This window comes from Hemiscyllium ocellatum, chromosome 42 (genome assembly GCF_020745735.1).
Source record: "Hemiscyllium ocellatum isolate sHemOce1 chromosome 42, sHemOce1.pat.X.cur, whole genome shotgun sequence".
Taxonomy (NCBI): domain Eukaryota; kingdom Metazoa; phylum Chordata; class Chondrichthyes; order Orectolobiformes; family Hemiscylliidae; genus Hemiscyllium; species Hemiscyllium ocellatum.
Genome location: NC_083442.1, coordinates 30,679,972 through 30,698,242, shown reverse-complemented (window position 1 = coordinate 30,698,242; position 18,271 = coordinate 30,679,972). Strand labels below are relative to the sequence as shown.

At 44.1% G+C, this 18,271-nt stretch overlaps 1 protein-coding gene across 2 annotated transcripts in view; it reads right to left on the bottom strand.

The window, feature by feature from the left end:
• The window catches only part of LOC132834760 (proline-serine-threonine phosphatase-interacting protein 1-like), a 114,377-nt gene that overhangs the window by 70,564 nt on the left and 25,542 nt on the right, over nt 1-18,271 (bottom strand). For both annotated transcript variants that reach the window (XM_060853745.1, XM_060853746.1), the window contains exons 2-3: nt 17,189-17,289; nt 14,798-14,872 (exon numbers count right to left, since the gene is read on the bottom strand). In XM_060853745.1, the coding sequence (XP_060709728.1) occupies nt 14,798-14,872; nt 17,189-17,289 (176 nt within the window). The remainder of the gene's footprint in view (nt 1-14,797; nt 14,873-17,188; nt 17,290-18,271) is intronic.

The window sequence follows — 18,271 nt, the reverse complement described above, 5'->3', positions numbered from 1 at the left end:
GAGTGGAGATAATAATGCACTCCATCCCCTTGGTGGATGGGGGAGGGGCACCTGTCTCAACAGCTTTGGACAGTAAATCTTAGCTCTTTTACCCCTTCCAACACCAAATCAGCCAAACAACTAGCAAGCAGCAGATAACACTACTCAACAGCAACAGTGCAGGAATAACAAAGAAAAATAGAAGGGTAGGACAAAAGATGGGGACTAAATCAAAATATAGAGTTGGAAGGGAGATGAATGCACTCTAGCCCTCATGTTACACACCTCTTTCAGAAGGCAAAGGTATTGACGCTGGTGTGTTGCCTCCAAGGGCACTCGGAAATGAAGAGACGTAGGAAGGCCAGCACTATGATCCGCACCAAACCCCACGCCCTGCTGCCTGGGCCTGTTGATTATTTTAACCCTCTAACCAAACTGTTCAGAGATATCACCACAGACTTCGGAAGCAGGTGGAACTCAAACCCAAGTCTCCTGGTCTAGAAATAGGGACATGACGACCACAAGAGGCCCCTATACCTGTAGATGGAAAAATCCTCTAAAGAGCATGGCCTGCTCTCAGTTAACTCCAGAACTGTTCTGGTTGACGCTTAGAAATCTGCACTTCTAACATGGCCAGCCTATTCCAAATTTACGTGCAGCTCTCTGATAGCCTCCAACATGCACAGCAATTAAATGCCCAAAGCTTTGTGGTTGGTTGCATTATAGCCTGTGTCAACAGTTCAAACAAATGTAGCCTAGAATAGTTGCATGACTGATCCAGTAAGCCAGCAACAGGTGTTCAAATCCAACCATGACAGCTGGGGAATTTCAGGACAGTTACTTAAATAAATCTGGAAATTAAATGAGAAAGATCCTGCATCAGCAATGGTGACAATGAAACTATCAGAAAGACAAAAATCTGCCATTAAGGGAAGGAAATCTGCTGGGCATATATGAGAGTCCAAACCCATAGTAAAGTTGTTCACACTGAACTGCCTTTGGCAACGGCCACTCAATTGGATCAAAAAAAATGGTGACAGCACGGACCTCACAGGTTGCAGCATTCATGATGTTGGTCTGTCCTTGTTCATTCACATTGACATAACGGTCTAAAGCACACCAACACCTCTAACTTCCTCAGGAGGGTGAGGAAACTCAGCACGTCCACAACCTCGCCTACTAATTTTCTATAGATGTACCACAGAAAGCATCCTACCAGAATGGCTAACAGCTAGGTACGGCAACTGATATGTGCAGGACCACATGAAATTAGAGTTGTGAACACAGCCCAGTCCATCACATAAACCAGCCTCCCATTTATTGAATCCACTTATACTACCCACTGCCTTGGGAAAGCAGCCAACATCAAAAGATCCCTCCCACCTGGCTTCACATCTTCCATCAGGCTAAATATACAAAAATTTGAAAATCCATACCAACAGATTCAAGGTTAAAAATCACACCACACCAGATTAAAGTCCAACAGGTTTAATTGGAAGCACACTAGCTTTCGAAGCGACGCTCCTTCATCATTTTATAGTCCAGGCTACCACCTGATGAAGGAGCGTCACTCCGAAAGCTAGTGTGCTTCCAATTAAATCTGTTGGACTATAACCTGGTGTTGTGAGGTTTTTAAACTTTGTACACCCCAGTCCAACACCAGCATCTCCAGATCATGAACAAATTCAAGAACAGCTTCTTCCCCACTGTTTTCAGGCTTTTGAACTGACCTATCATATGTCAGAGTTGATCTTTCTCTGCACCTTCTCTGTAGCTGTAATACTACATTCTGCTCGATTTTCCTAATGCAAGGCATGGCATGTCAGACCGGACTTAGCGGAATATCACTCAGAGATACTGTATCTCTGTACACCTTACAGTAATAAATCAAACAGCATCTTTATGGAGGTAGCTGGGAAAGGAAAATAAACATCTCAGTGATAGCTGTACTCCCTAATAAATAAAAAAGGACAAGCAGAGAGTACACTCTGCTAGGGCAATGATCTTCCGATGGCTATGAACAATAAGATACCTTTTAGAAGAAATGAATCAGCAAGTGGTCATTTAGATTTCATTTTGAATTGGGACGGTTTTACTTCCTGCAATACTCAGCCTTTTTGTATTCAGTTTCAGATTTGCAAATTCAGACAAAGAACCATCTTGGAACAGAGCTTCTACATTTGTCCAAAAGCCCCATTTCCCCTTCAATGTATAGATTCGAGAGAGTTTCTCTAAGCCTTCCTCATTTGCATTCTTTTTTACATGGTGTATTCTACTGCATCTATGTTCAGTCCACTTCCCTTTCTCAAATTCATCAATTGACCGGTTAAAGCCTTCTTTGAGAAAAATGCCCTGGATTTTGTGCTGTGCAGATGGACAGTGTTTGCACTTACAGCTGCCCACAGACATTTCAGCTTTCTACAAATAGCCAACTGGAGTCCAGAACGTTGTAGATATCTGCATCTGGGCTTTGTATGCATAACGCATCCAGAAACAATCTGGTTGTCTGCTCCTTGACTTGACCTAGGGAGTATAGCCTCAAAATAAGGGGGAGCAGTTTTCAGACTGAGTACTTGGAATCTTTGGAATTCCCTGCCCAGTGAAGCAGTTAAAGCTACATTATTGAAATATTTTTAAGGCAAAAGATTGATTTTTGAACAGTGAAGAAAGTAAGGGTTATGGTGAGCGGATGGGCAAGTGGAGAGAGACCACGAAAAGATCAATCATCTTATTGAATGGCAGAGCAGGCTGAACAGCAGAGTAAGCATGAGGGGCCAAATGGCCTACTCCTGCTCCTAGTTCTGATGCTAAGTCTTACCAATATACAAATAGGAGTAGGCCATTCGGCCCCTCACGCTTACTCTGCCGCTCAATAAGATTGCGGCTGATCTGCCTAGCCCATATCACCTTTCACCCCCTTGATCACTAAAACTCTAGCCAAATCTGCCTGAAAAATATTCAAGAACTCTGCTTCGACCACCTTTTCAGGAAGCAAGTTCCAAAGGCTCACAACTCAAAAATTATCCTCACTTCTGTTTTAAATGTTTGAACCTGCGACCTTTTGTTCTGGGTTCTGTTACAAAAGGAAACAGGATCTTACTCTTCTAGTCTAGTCAGATTCAAGTCTAGCCTGCACAACCTTTCCTAATAAGGCAACTAGGCCATGCCAGGTATTAGTCTGGTAAATCTGGTCTGCACTGTTTGACACATTTACACCAATGGTGTAGGAAAGACTTAGAATCATAGAGACATACACCATGGAAACAGACCCTTTGGTCCAACTAGTCCAGATATCCAACCTAATCTAGTCCCATTTGCCAGCACATAGCCCATATTCCCTCTAAACCCTTCCTATTTCTGTCATTTGAGCAGGAAAGAGAGAATTGCATCAACTAAATCCAAAACAATCTCTCACAAGGACTGGTATAAATTGAGAAAGCTCCTGCTAACCTTTGTTGGCAACTACAGGGCATATAGTTACTTACAACAAACAACAGGCACGCGTACATGGCATGTCCTGGAGGCTACCCAGGAATTGGGCTTTGGGTCATATTTCGATCATCTGAATGAGCTGCTATATTTCCAGAGGCAGCTCCCAAACCTGCAAAAGGAGCAAGGGCAACAGGTGCAGAGGAACACCCTGACCTCTGGTTTAATCAATTCTTTTTCACCTATTTACAGGATGAGTTAGGTCTTGCTTGATTGCCCACCCTTAATTCAGAGTCAACCACATGGAGGTGGGTCTGGAGTCACATGTAGGCCAGACCAGGTAAGGACAGCAGTTTCATTCCCTTAAGGACAGGAGTGAACCAGATGGGCTTTCTCCCCCCCCGCCCCGAGAACGGATTCATGGTCATCCTTGGACTCTTAATTCCAGATTTTTATTAAAATTCAAAATTCCACCATCTGCCATGGCTGGATTTGAACCCCAGAACATTACGTGGGTCTCTGGATTAACAGTCCAGTGATAATACCACTATGCCATTGCCTCCTTTAACTTTAGGCCAACCAGATTGCAACAGCTCAAGGTGGCAGCTCACCACCACCGTTTCAATGGGAAGCAGCACTGGCTTTGCTTGTGACGTCCGAGTCCTATGAATGAATAGGCGGATTGTTGAGTTGGTTGCTTTACTGGCCATGGTCTCCAGGCAAGTGTAGGAGATGTGGGATTTGAGGATGGTTGCAAATTGCTATATATTAGAGCTAGGGTTGACAGTGTTACGCATAAATATTTTAGCAGGGAATATTTCTCAGCTGCACTTGCAAAGCATGCAATGTGGAGCAGAATGAGTAAAGACCAATCTAGACGAGTCTGACTCAGTTCCTCTTCCTCGCAAGCAGCCTGCAAAAATCACATTTCTTTAGTTTCAAAGTGTGATTATTCAAGCATCACAGAAGTCATGTCAAAATATCAGCAGGTCTTCAGCCTGTTCCAATCCAGGCTTAATTGCCGATGATCAGTTGTTGTGCTGCATGTGGTAAAGCAAAGGGAATGGACTAAGTATTGGGCCACCCAATTTAACAGAGCGACCTTAAAATAGCCCCAGGTATGCCTGCCTCTCCGTAGAATATGTGGAACAGTCCATTTTCCGCAGCTACACTGGCACCACCCCAACCTTTTCCTCCACTACATCGATGACTGTATCAGCACTGCCTCGTGCTCCCACGAGGAGGTTGAACAGTTCATCCACTTTACCAACACCTTCCACCCCAACCTCAAATTTACCTGGACCATCTCAGACTCCTCCCTCCTCTTCCTAGACCTCTCCATTTCTATCTCGGGCAACCGAATCAACACAGACATTTACTATAAACCGACCGACTCCCACAGCTACCTAGACTATACCTCCTCCCACCCTGCCCCCTGTAAAAACGCCATCCCATATTCCCAATTCCTTCGTCTCCGCCGCATCTGCTCCCAGGAGGACCAGTTCCAATACCATACAACCCAAATGGCCTCCTTCTTCAAAGACCACAATTTCCCCCCCAGACGTGATTGACGATGCCCTCCACCGCATCTCCACAACTTCCCGCTCCTCCGCCCTTGATCCCCGCCCCCTCCAATCGCCACCAGGACAGAACCCCCTTGGTCCTCACCTACCATCCCACCAACCTCCAGATACATCGTATCATCCGTCATCATTTCCGCCACCTCCAAACAGACCCCACCACCAAGGATATATTTCCCTCCCCTCCCCTATCAACGTTCCGGAAAGACCACTCCCTCCATGACTCCCTCATCAGATCCACACCCTCCAACAACCCAACCTCTACTCCTGGCACCTTCCCCTGCAATCGCAAGAAATGCAAAACTTGCGCCCATACATCCCCCCTTACTTCCCTCCAAGGCCCCAAGGGATCCTTCCATATCCACTACAAATTCACCTGCACCTCACACACATCATTTACTGCATCCGCTGCACCCGATGTGGCCTCCTCTATATTGGGGAGACAGGCCGCCTACTTGCAGAACGTTTCAGAAAACACCTCTGGGACACCCGGACCAACCAACCCAACCACCCCATGGCTCAACACTTCAACTCCCCCTCTCACTCCACCAAGGACATTCAGGTCCTTGGACTCCTCCATCGCCAGACCATAGCAACACGATGGCTGGAGGAAGAGCGCCTCCTCTTCTGCCTAGGAACCCTCCAACCACAAGGGACGAATGCAGATTTCTTCAGTTTCCTCATTTCCCCTCCCCCCACCTTGTCTCAGTCCCAACCCTCGAACTCAGCACCACCTTCCTGACCTGCAATCTTCTTCCTGACCTCTCCGCCCACACCTCCACTCCGGCCTATCACCCTCACCTTGACCTCCTTTTCCAACGCCCCTCCCCCAAGTCCCTCCTCCCTACCTTTTATTTTAGCCTGCTTGGCACACCTTCCTTTTAAAACCTCATTCCTGAAGAAGGGCTCATGCCTGAAATGTTGATTCTCCTGTTCCTTGGATGCTGCCTGACCTGCTGCGCTTTTCCAGCAACACATTTTCAGCTCTGATCTCCAGCATCTGCAGTCCTCACTTTTTCCTAGAAGATCTTAAAAAAAGGCTGTGTCTCATGACCAGATTATACAAGGTATGTAATGTGTGCTTTAGGTGGCTCAAGGGCTGCCTAAAAATAATTCACTGAATCTTATGCTGGCCTGTCAAGTCCATGACTACACACAGGTCTATCACGAGGAAATTTCAATTTTGAAAATTAGTGCATCTGCCACATAACAATGAGTGGAATTAATGCAACAACAACTTTTATAAACCTGATCTTTGTCTTTTGTTCTGCAGGGACAAGGTCGGTCTGTCATTACCATAGAACAAAGAAAAAAGGAAAATTTACAGCCAAGGAACAGGCCCTTCAGCCCTCCAAGCCTGAGCAGATTCAAATCCACAGTCTAAAAATCTGGGATTGGGGTTGATACCCTGCCCTCTGGTGTTGGTCAGTAAACACCATTTGCAAAGTATCCTGAGGACGGGGCTTTATAAAAGGGTGACCAGATAGCACCATGGCCCAGTCGCTCTGGTAATAGTGATCATAAATGATGCAAACTATCTCTGTTACATATTAAGATCAACACTTTTACACTACTAGTGCATTTCGAAAGGGGCTTGGACAGGGTAAATACTGAAAAAGGGCATCTCCCTCATGGAAGAGTAGAGGACCAGATGGCACAAGGTCTCAAAATAAAGAGAGCACCAATTTGAGACTGAGCCAAAGAGGACTTTCTTCTCTCAGAGGATTACTAGTACTTGGAGCTCTCTGCTAGAGAGAGCTGGGGGGGTAGAGTCCTTGTGTGTATTTAAGGCTGAGACAGAGAGACTCGATCAATTAGGGAATCAAGAAGTATGGGTAGAGTGCAGGAAAATGAACATAAGGAATGTCGGATCAGCCATGATCCTATGGAATGGTGGAGCAGATTAGAGGGACCGAATGGCCTACTCCTGTTCCTAGATCTAATGGCCTTATTTGACTAATACACCAATACAGAACCAAATGAATGCCACACTGCGGAATGAAATCTCTCATTGAGCCAGAGTCCTCCCAGTGTTCTGGAGAAAATCCTTCTCACAGACAACCAGAGATTGTTTGGAGTGTGCGGAATCTTGCTGTGTGCAAAATGATTGGCAAAGCACTTCAAAAAAAGGTGACTGAAACGACGGAATGAATATTTTCAAAATATTCCATCAGGTGGTGGTAATCTCCTGGCAGCACCAGGAGAAGATAGGGATAGAGGTGTGTGCCTTCAATCATCAGATTTTCCTCAAATAGTTCCTGGCAGCTAGCTGAAGATTGATATTGCTACATGCCACGGAGATTCTGGTAACTTACATTTTTGCAGCATTGAAACACGACAGAGCGGAATGGCTTCGAAGGTGTTGCAGACATTGGAGTCACGCGTTGAATAAGCATGTGTCGATGTATCATGACCGGAACTGAATGTTCAAGGTGTGGCCTCAACCACAGTGTTAGCTCAATACCCTTCAACTTAATCCCCTCGGTTTAAGCAACATAACCCCCCTGTTCTGCAACGGACAAACACAAGAAAGGAAAGGAAGTCAGAGGAAAGCCATCAGGAGCCAGAATAGGTGGCAGAGAATGTGAACTGAACCCCAGATTGCCAGAATTCACTTTATACACACACATGGAAAAATTTTCGATGCAGACCTGCTCATTCTCGGCAATGCTGTCACTTCCTAAAGAGCTGCAGCTATAACCACAAACTGCCTTTATCAGTCGTTTTTAGAGCAGCGAGGACAGGAAATGAACACATACCCTATTCAAGAAATGTTCTACTGCTAAAAATTGACTCCTTTGCAATGTGTTGAACAACAGTGCATTGCAAATTAAACTCAATTTGTCGTCAAGAGGAGCAGGAACCAAAAACTGGTTTCAGTACAAGTTCTGATGATCTGAACATGGGCAGATAAAATGATAAAGTTTTCTATTGAAAGTGTTTAGATTAGGTTCCCTACAGTATGAAACAGGCCATTTGGCCCAACAAGTCCACACAGACCCTCTGAAGAGGAACCAACCCACACCCATTCCCCTACCCTGTATTTACCCCTAATGCACCTAACACTATGGGAAATTTAGCATGACCAATTCACCTGACTTACACATCTTCGGACCGTGGGAGGAAACCGGAGCACCCGGAGGAAACCCACGGGGAAAAACGTGCAAACTCCACACAGGCAGTCATCTAAGACAGGAATCGAACCCAGGTCCCTGGCGTTGCGAGGCAGCAGTACTAACCACTGAGCCACCGTGTCATTTGTTATTAGTGTTGAAACTTCCATTTCATCGCCAAATGAACAGAGTTCTCACTATTCACCACAACATGTTGCTTCATAAGGCCAGGAATGTGACAGCATTCATTGAAGTACTCAGTCCTTAAAAAGTCTTAAAATCTAATTGCTATTAAGTAATTGCAGGCTCAGATTAATAAGAGTCTAATCCTAGTTTGGTCAACAATCTTCTGCCACCCCAGCCCAGCAGCTGAAACGGTCCATCTATAATAAGTGGGATTGCTGCAGTTTGCTGAACAAATTATTTCTTATTCAGACAAGGTTTGGTCTGGGTTACTATGTTGTAAACAGAGTGTACAGGTTAGGTGGACTGGCCATGCTAATTTGCCCATGGTATCTAGGATGTGCAGTAGGTGGACTGGCATGCTAATTTGCCCATAGTGCCTAAGAATGTACAGTTAGGTCGATTGGCCATAGGAAGTGCAGGATTATGGGGATAGCACTAGGGGGCTGGGTCTGGGTGGGATGCTCTTCGAAGATTTGGTGTGGACTCAATGGACTGAGGGGCCTCTTTCCACATTGCAGGGATTCTAAAATGACTATTTTTGTTTCTGATGTTCTTCCACACATCAACAACAAAAAAAAAGGATCTTGGCTTTCCATCTGTTTCATTTGGAAAAACAACTGACTGCACTATAGGTCTGCACTCAAATTAAACACACCCCATTTACATTGGTGTGCAGAGGCGGATTTCTCTGCCTTTGGGATAGAGGATCCATGTCCAAAGCCTACTCCAGGACTCGATGGCCCCAGAATTAAATGTTGTAATGTAGCCAAATAGGACGATGATCAGCCTACAATCTCTTTCAATGTGCCCACAGCAGGCAGTCAGAATGGAGAGGCTCCTGATTGACCAGGACGGTGTGGCAGCTGCAGTGCAATCATTTCCCCCACGTTAGAAGTGCTCCATTTGCAACTTCTCACCGCGATCTATATTCTACAGAAAGTACCCTGCTTGCTTCTAGGGACTGACAGGTAAAGATTACAAGCTGATGGTTTTGTCCTCCCCTAGTTGTTGTTATGTAGTGCACCGCCGCTGAGTGAGCCCTGCAGATAATTCCCAATATCATTTTAAAAAAAAGTGGATTTTGATTGTCTGGGTAATTATAGGTGATGAAATGCACCAGCTATTCATAGAGTCCATATTGAATGCACAATGTTTTCTGTACATGGTTTGTATCTCATCACACATAGGGACAATTACAAGTGCTCAGAATAAACTGTCACTTCTAAACTTTAAGAGCAGAGAGATGTTAAGACACAGACTTTGTGCTGAAGATGCACATTAGGCTGAGTTTTCTCATTTTCATAGTTTTCCTAACAGATCCAGATTTTCCTCTGCTGTGTACATTACGATGTCTACCATAGTTTCTGGTTTCTGTAGGACAGCACAGACACAATCTATGAGCTAGCTACATTCTTGTATCTCAAATCACTTAGTTTTCCTTTCAATAAATTATTTCCTAATGTGCTGGGCTATTGCCCTTGACTTGACAGAGGTCTGTTGACAACAGGTGACAAACGTGGTCCCTCTCAAGAGGGGTGGAGATATCAGGTTCATATTACTGCTGAGGGGCAATATGCGAAAAGACAAGGCAAGGCAGGGATGTTGAGAGCATCAAGGTCAGTTCAAAGGGAGTGAGCACTAGGAGAGTGAGCAGGGAGCCAGGAGATAGAGCCTGGTCCAGTCCATGAGCTGGGTGTGTCCTCCTAAGCGCACGTGCGCGCACACACACACACACACACACACACACACACACACACACACACACACACACAGTGTGCTTCCTGCAGCATTACAATGAGTTTGCCTGGGACACAGCCTTGAAGTGCTGGAGTGTCCTGGAAGTGAGTTGGAGATCTGCCATGAGTGTTCTTAGAGTCTGGCACATGTCCATAGGCAAAAGCATATGCCATGGAAAGCACGTTGCTGGTGTCCATGGCCCATACCCTAACACATTAGCACTTGGTCTTCTGGGGCAGGATGTGAGCTGAATTGAACAGATAAACACCAAGGTTGAGCTTTCCCAACGTTTTGCCTGTTTTCTGAGTTTATTTATGGTGGGAAGCTGAATATTAATGAGGCAAATTGGACTATCAAGATGTTTAACAAGCAATAATCTTCCATAATTGACAATTAGTCCCTGTTTAATGAGAAACTCAATACACCACAGATGGAGATGCTCCCGATGTCAGGCTTGACCTCAATTCTGAAAAATCTTGCTATAGCTCACGTTACTAAATACCCTGAAAAAAGTGGTCTTTTGACTCTTTAAAAAAAAAGACAAATGAGTAATAATACCTAAATCCATTTGTTAGGTTCACTAGCTCAAATAGTAGAAATTAATCATTTATGGCTACTGGACTAAGCACTCCATTAGTTGGAGTCAGAGAGGAAGATGGTTGTGGTTGGAGGGGAGGTCTCTCAGCTTGAGGATGCATCTGCAGGAGTTCCTCAGGGTATTGTCTTAGGCCAAACTGTCTTCAAACGACGTTCCCATCACAAGGTCAGAAGAGGGGACATTTACCAATGATTGCACAATGTTCAGCACCATTTATAACTCTTCAGATACTGAAGCAGTCTACGTTTAATTGCAGCAAGATCTGGACAATATCCAGGTTTAATCTGACAAGTGCCAGTCAATGGCCACCTCTAACAGGACAGAACTTAGCCATCCCCCTTGACATTCAACGTCATTACCATCACAGCCTCCTTCACTATCAACATTGTGGTGTTACCACTGACCAGAAACTGAATTGGACAAGGCATTTAAATACTATGGCTACAAAAACAAGTTAGGCCCAGGAATAATACTGTGAGTAACTCACTGACTCCCCAAAGCCTGTCCACCATCTACAAGACACATCAGGAGTGTGACAGAATACACCCTACTTGCCTGGATAAGTGCAGCTCCAGCTACACAAGAAGCTTGACACCATTCAGGACAAGGCAGCCTGCTTCACTGATAGCACATCCACAAACATCCACTCCCTCCACCACCTCATTACCAGCAGCATGTACCATCTACAAGATGCATTGCAGAATTTCACCAAGCCTCCCGAGACCCCTTCCAAACACATGTCCTCCTCTATGGTAGTGGAAAAGGGCAGCAACACGCGAGATCATCATCTGCAAGTTCTCTTCCAAGCCATTCAGGACCCTGACTTGTGTCAAAATCCAGGAAATCCCTCCCTAATGACATTGTGGGTCAACCTACAGTAAATAGACTGCAGCAGTTCAAGAAGGCAGCTCACCACAATTTTCTCAAGGGTGAATACGAATAGGCAATTTAAATACTCACACCCCACATTCCATGGATAAAAGCTAGAATGTCATACTCTTCAAATTCAGATGAGAGAGAGTCAGCCATGAATCCTTGGCTTTCCTTCCCACTTCAGAGGCGTGATCAGGAAAATCCAGGCCGACATTCCCATGTGGTGCTGTGGGAGTGCTGCACTGTTGGTGGTATTACCTTTGAATGGAATGTTAAACTAAGGTCCCTTGTAGGTGACCAGAAGATGATCCTGAGGCTGTAATCACAAAACAGTGTTGTCGGGCGATTGTCACATTGCTGGGGGCTGGCACAGATACATTCCTGGTTTGAGACAGGCCGTGAAAGACTTCAAACATTGCAGACAAAAAAAAGGGTCCATTCATAGAGAACTGCCAGAGCAACACATTTGAAAAAGAAATCATGTAAAGTTTGACACTATTTCCCCTTAATGCACAAATTAATTTGGCATTCTTTGAGGAAGTGACAAGCAAGATGGATAAGTGGGAAACTGCAGGTGTACTTGAATTCTCAAAAGGCATTTGATGAAAGTGAGATTACTACACAAGATAAAGAATACTGTTTATGGGGTAATATATCAGGGATAAAGAACAGGCTAGCAAACAGAAAACAGTAGGGATAACTGTAACTATTAAGCATGTCATAGAATTACTGTTGGAGGCTCAATTATTTACCATGTCAAATGAGTTGGATGTTAGAAATATGGAGACTAAGAGCAAGTGTAGGCCACTTGACTGTTTGAGTCTGCTGTTGTTCAATATGATCACAGTTGATTCTCTCAGTTTCACGATTCTTGCATTCCATCTACATTCCTCGAGGTCTAAAAAAAAAATGTATCAATCTCTTTGACTCTACTCAGCCAGCCAGCATCCAAAACCTTCTGTGTTAAAGAATTTCAAAGCTTGACCAACCACTGAATGAAGAAACATTTCTTCATCTCTGAAATAACTCCATGGAGGCTGGCATTCTGTCACCAAGTCACCATTTATTTACACATTCATTGTACTTGACACTGGTCCAGCTCTGAGTGAACAGAACCTCTGACAAGTGAGCTGCAAGTGGAGAGTATTCCATCACAATCCTGACTCGTGCCTTGTAGATGAACAAGCTTTGGAGACAGCAGTTGTTATCCACTGCAGGATTCATAGTCTTTGACCTGCTCTAGTAACCAGTATTTAAATGACTGGGCTAATTAGTTTCTGGTCTACAATAACCCCAGGATGTTGATAACAGGAAGATTCCACAGTAGTGGAAATGAATGCCAAGGGTGGAATGAGAGGTTCGCTCTTCTTTGAGATGAGGGATCGTTGCCTGCCACTTGTGTGGCACAAATATTAGTTGCCACTTTTCAGCCCAAGTTTGGACGTTGTCAGAATTGCAAGTGGTGCTGAACGTTGTGCAGGTCATCACTGAACATCCCCATTTCTGACCTTATGTTGGAGGGAAAATCATTGATGAAGCAGCTGAAGATGGTTGGGTCTAAGACACTACCCTGAGGAACTACTGCAGTGTCCTAGAGCAGAGATAATTAGATCTCCAAAAAAAAAGCTACCATCTTCCTTTGTGTTGGGTATAACTCCAACCAGTTCAGGATGATTGAAAGAAAACAGTTTTTCCAAAAAAAAAGTGAAAATCTGAAATTCTCCGCCTAAAAAGCTAGCAGTCTGTTGAAAATTTCCAAACCGAAGTTGATAAATCATTATTGGAGCTATTACAGATTACAGAAATCAATGCAGTTGCTAGATTAAGATACAGCTCAGCTATGATCTAACTGAATGGTGGTAGAGATTCAGATTAATCACAGATATGGGTTATTCGAAGAGTCAGAGTCATTCAGCACGGAAACAGACCCTTCAGTCCAACAAGCCCACACTGAGCGTATTCCCAAACGCCTGCTCCTGGCCAATATCCCGCCAAATCTTTCCTATCTATGAACTTATCCAAATGTCTTTTAAAACATTGTAACTGTACCCACATCTACCACTTCCTCCGGCAGTTCATTCCACACAGGAACCACAGTGTGAAAAAAAGTTGCCCCTCGTGTCATTTTTAAGGTGAGAGGAGAAGGATTTAAAAAGATGTCCCATAGTTTTGGACTCCCCACACCCTAGGAAAGAGACCTTTGTCATTCACTTTATCAAAACCCCTCATGATTTTATAAACCTCAATGAAAGGTCATCCTGTGATATTAAAGAGTTAATTTGCTTTGCTGACCTGCAAGAAAAATTGAATGCCCCAGGGGTAGAGTGGTGTGTCTTTGTCTGATAGATGGAGTGTAGGTTTACTTTCCCATCCCTTCCCATTCAGGGATAATTGACATTGTTTTCATCCCCTATTCAGAAATCAATAAGAACATTACAGTTGCAATTCTGACTACTCCCTGTAGTTATATAAAAAAAATACAATTCACACCAGACTTGACCATTAAGGGATGATTCGCATTACATTGTTTCTGGAGGGGAGGTAGTCACTGCATTAATGTCTGGAGTGGCATGGGACTGTGCAGGAGTGACTGGGGACATGACAAACTGACGTAACAATTTTATAGAAAGGAAGGACTGTTTCCTTTGCTCGGAGAGAGCTTTTACCATGAACTTGTAAACCCTGCGAGGTGTGTGTGTGTGTGTGTGTTATAAGTTCCTCTAGAGAGACTCCTGGACACACCTCGCAATCGTGGCATAGAGTGTTCAGGGTTTTTCCCAAGCTTGTACTGCATTTGCTTAATAAAATTTTGCTTGTTCACAGAAGTTAGCATATTGCAGTTGCTGCAAGTGTGTAAGGACTTCAGGACAAAATGAACTTTACAACCCCTCAACCTTATACACTCCAGTGAAAGAGTCCCAGACTTTCCAAACTATTTTTATAGCTCAAACTCTCCCTTCCTGGCAATATCTTCTGAGCCCTCCCTAATTTAATAATATCCTTCCTATAACAGGGCAGCGAGTGTAAGAGGCCTCACTATCCTGAGGCATCATGCTGAGATTCCACAACTCCTATTCATGCAGTACAACATTCCTCCAATGACTGCATGAAGTTTCCCTCAAAATGAGATCAACAGATTTCTCAACCTGTTATATTCTGTACAGAGAATTCCAGTCCAAAGGTTATGAAATCTATTAAATAACAGCTTAAAGTGACAGGCAACAGACAGCAATCAGACATTGATAAGCACACCAAATATTTTCCATCTAGCATGACATGGCAGCACTAAGATGCACACTTACTTTATCTCCATTTGACCTCCAGCTTTGCGGGCTATATGGACCAGCTCCTTCCCATATTTCTCTTCTGCATATGCCCTGCACAAAACACAAAAATGCTTCACTCATTGTGATCAGGGATTTTGGGTAATGAATTGCCTCCACAGGTGGGACACCTTTCATGAAATCAAATATCCCAAAAAGTACCTTACAGGAATGTATCCAGAAGATGGTCAACAATTGACCAAAGGGTAATCAAAACAGAATAGAATAGAAGCCCTATAGAGTTTAAATACAAAGGAAGTACTGTTTCCTTTGTTAGGAGAGAGCTTTTACCATGACCTTGTAAGCCCTGTGAGGTGTGTGTTAATGGTTCTTCCAGAGACCACCCCCCACCACCGGACATGCCTCGCAAGCATGATCATTTGGTCCATAGAGTCCACCTACTCAGACCCAGCCCCTACACGATCCCTGTTCACTTAGCCTGCACAATTCAGCATGGCCAATCCACCTAACCGACACATCTTTGGACTGTAGGAGGAAATGGGAGCACCTGGATGAAAAGCCCCGAATACCCAGGGAGAATGTGTCAGCACGGAGTTTACAGACATCCAAGGCTGGAATGGAACCCAGGTCCCTGGCACTGTGAGGCAGCAGTCCTAACCACTGAGCTACCATGCCATCCCACAGTAGTGACACTCCTTGAATATCATGAATTGTTTGGGGATGGAATTCAAGAGCATGGGGCCCCGCCACCGATCATCAAGTGAAGAAGGCGGGATTGGATTTGGAGGGTGGGGAAAAAAAAGGTGTGAAATGTACAATATGCTAAAGTTAACGCAATAAAGATTGTTGTAGAGCTGAAAAATGTTAAAGATTGGGAAGGGCAAGGTTACGTATGAAAGGGTGACAATTTTGCAACCACAGTATTGCTCGAGTAGGTTCCAGTGTAGGGGTCAATCACCAGAAAGGAATTGGAATTTGGCAGCTGGGTATTGCTGTTTATAACATTATCTGAGAGCAGAAAATAAACTTGAATTTAAAAATCAGCAGTTTAGTGGGAACTGGGCTCTCATGGACAAAATAAAGTTGGCAGGTGAAGGAGAAAGACTCTAGTTTTACTCCAGAGTAGTGGGAGCCAACGAGATTTTGAGAATCATATGAAGGAAATAATATGACCAATGCAACAGAATAGGAGCTCACTCATAGTGACAAAGAAAACCATAGAGACTTTGCACTTATGGTTGGAGGCACAGATTCAAAAGGTGACAGTAGGTAAACGTAAGAATAAAAATATAGCCAGGAGATAACTTTATGTTGCAGGATAAGCCTAAAACAGCAAATTGTTGTGGTCCTATCAGATCTTAAAATGAATGAGCTAAACCAACTATGCCCCATTAAAAATGTTCATAGCAAAGTCCCGTGGATATAATGGAATAAAAAGACTGGGGTCATACCAAGGACAATAACTAGACTGAGAAAAAGTCAAAGCATGAACCTGGATGACTGCAATTTTCCCAATCCAGTGACTCCAAACAGAAAGTATTGGGAAATCATGTTGAGGTTGTACAGGACATTGAGGCTTCTTCTGGTCGCCCAGTTATAGGAAGGATATTATTAACCCGGAGAGAGAGTTTAGAAGAGATTTACCAGGATGTTGCTGGGTATGGCAGGTTTGAGTTATAGGGAAGGGTGGGTCTTTTTCACTGGAAAGTAGGAGGTTGACAGGCAACCTTACAGAAGTTCCTAAAGTAATGAGTGGGATGGATAGAGTTCATTGTAGTTGTCTTTTCCCTAGGATGGGGGATATCAAGATTGGGGGCACATTTTTAAAAAGGAGGAGAGGAGAGAGCAGAGAGATTTTAAAAAAAACAAAATGTTTTACACAGAGAGTGGTTCTATTGTGGAATGAACTTCCTGAGGAAGTGGTGGATGTGGGACCGTTACAACATTTAAAAGCCATTTGGATAAAATACATGAATAGGAATAAAGTTATGGGCCAGGAGCAGGCAGGTGGGATTAGTTTAGTTTGGGATTGTGTTTGGGACAGACTAGTTGGACTGAAGGGTCTGTTTCTGTGCTGTGAAACTGATGTCAGGTGGTAACGATCAGGCTTGACCATTGGTGAACATCACAGTCGTATTTTCTGTTTCAGCTCAAAGAGAATGGGATGAGGAAATGTTAAATCTGGCTCCTCTAGTATTAATGGGCAACTGTTAAATTCGGAATAACTGCATCCCATCACCAGGGACCAAAACTTTGGAGGGGGAACTGAACATAAAAATATTACTTTAAACTAAATGTTTTGGGAGTTCGGAACAGTGGAAGGTTCGAGTTCCTCAATGCTGCAGCTGTTCCTTTATTTCCCCAATCTAAATAGTTGCTTCATAAAATCCAGGAACTCTGAACTCTTACCTCAGTCTCAGCAGTTCCTCCATGTCCTTGCACATTTTTCGGCCTTCCTGTAACCGCTCCAGTAAGACCTCGTGCCCAACATAACTGGTAAATTCTGGGCACTGTGAAAACAATGGATGGATTAGGATTAACTACAACATGTCCAAATGTTCAAGGCCACTGACCCCCACCATGTACAGCTCAGTGTCTGCACACCCCACAGTGATATTTGGACAGCAATGTAATCCAGGTTCTCAATCACACTGCTTGCTCAGTTAAATCTACTTTGTGGAGATTCTGAATGCAAGATAGAAGAACTGCCAGAGGGTTAGCTTTCTCCCCTGCACTAGCTAATCATCATAACTTGCAGGCTTGAAATGGCAGCAGTGGCACACATTGAAACACAAACAAAATTTACACAGAGTCATAGAGATGTACAACATGGAAACAGACCCTTCAGTCCAACCTGTCCATGCCGATCAGATATCCCAACCCAATCTAGTCCCACCTGCCAGCACCCGGCCCATATCCCTCCAAACCCTTCCTTTTCATACACCCATCCAAATGCCTCTTAAATGTTGCAATTGTACCAGCCTCCACCACTTCCTCTGGCAGCTCATTCCATATATGTACCACTCTGAAAAAGATGCCCCATAGGTCTCTTTTATATCTTTCCCCTCTCACCCTAAACCTATACCTACTAGTTCTGGGACTCCCAGACCCCAGGGAAAAGGCTTTGCCTATTTACCCTATCTCTTCATAATTTTGTAAATCTCTATAAGGTCACCCCTCAGCCTCCAACACTTCAGGGAAAACAGCCCCAGCCTGTTCAGCCTCTCCCTAGAGCTCAAATCCTCCAACCCTGGCAACATCCTTTTAAACCAAAAAGAGAAAATGCTGGAAAATCTCAGCAGGTCTGGCAGCATCTGTAGGGAGAGAAAAGAGCTAACGTTTCGAGTCTAACTGACCCTTTGACAAAGGTTCAGTTAGACTCGAAACGTTAGCTCTTTTCTCGCCTTACAGATGCTGCCAGACCTGCTGAGATTTTCCAGCATTTTCTCTTTTTGGTTTCAGATTCCAGCATCCGCAGTAATTTGCTAACAT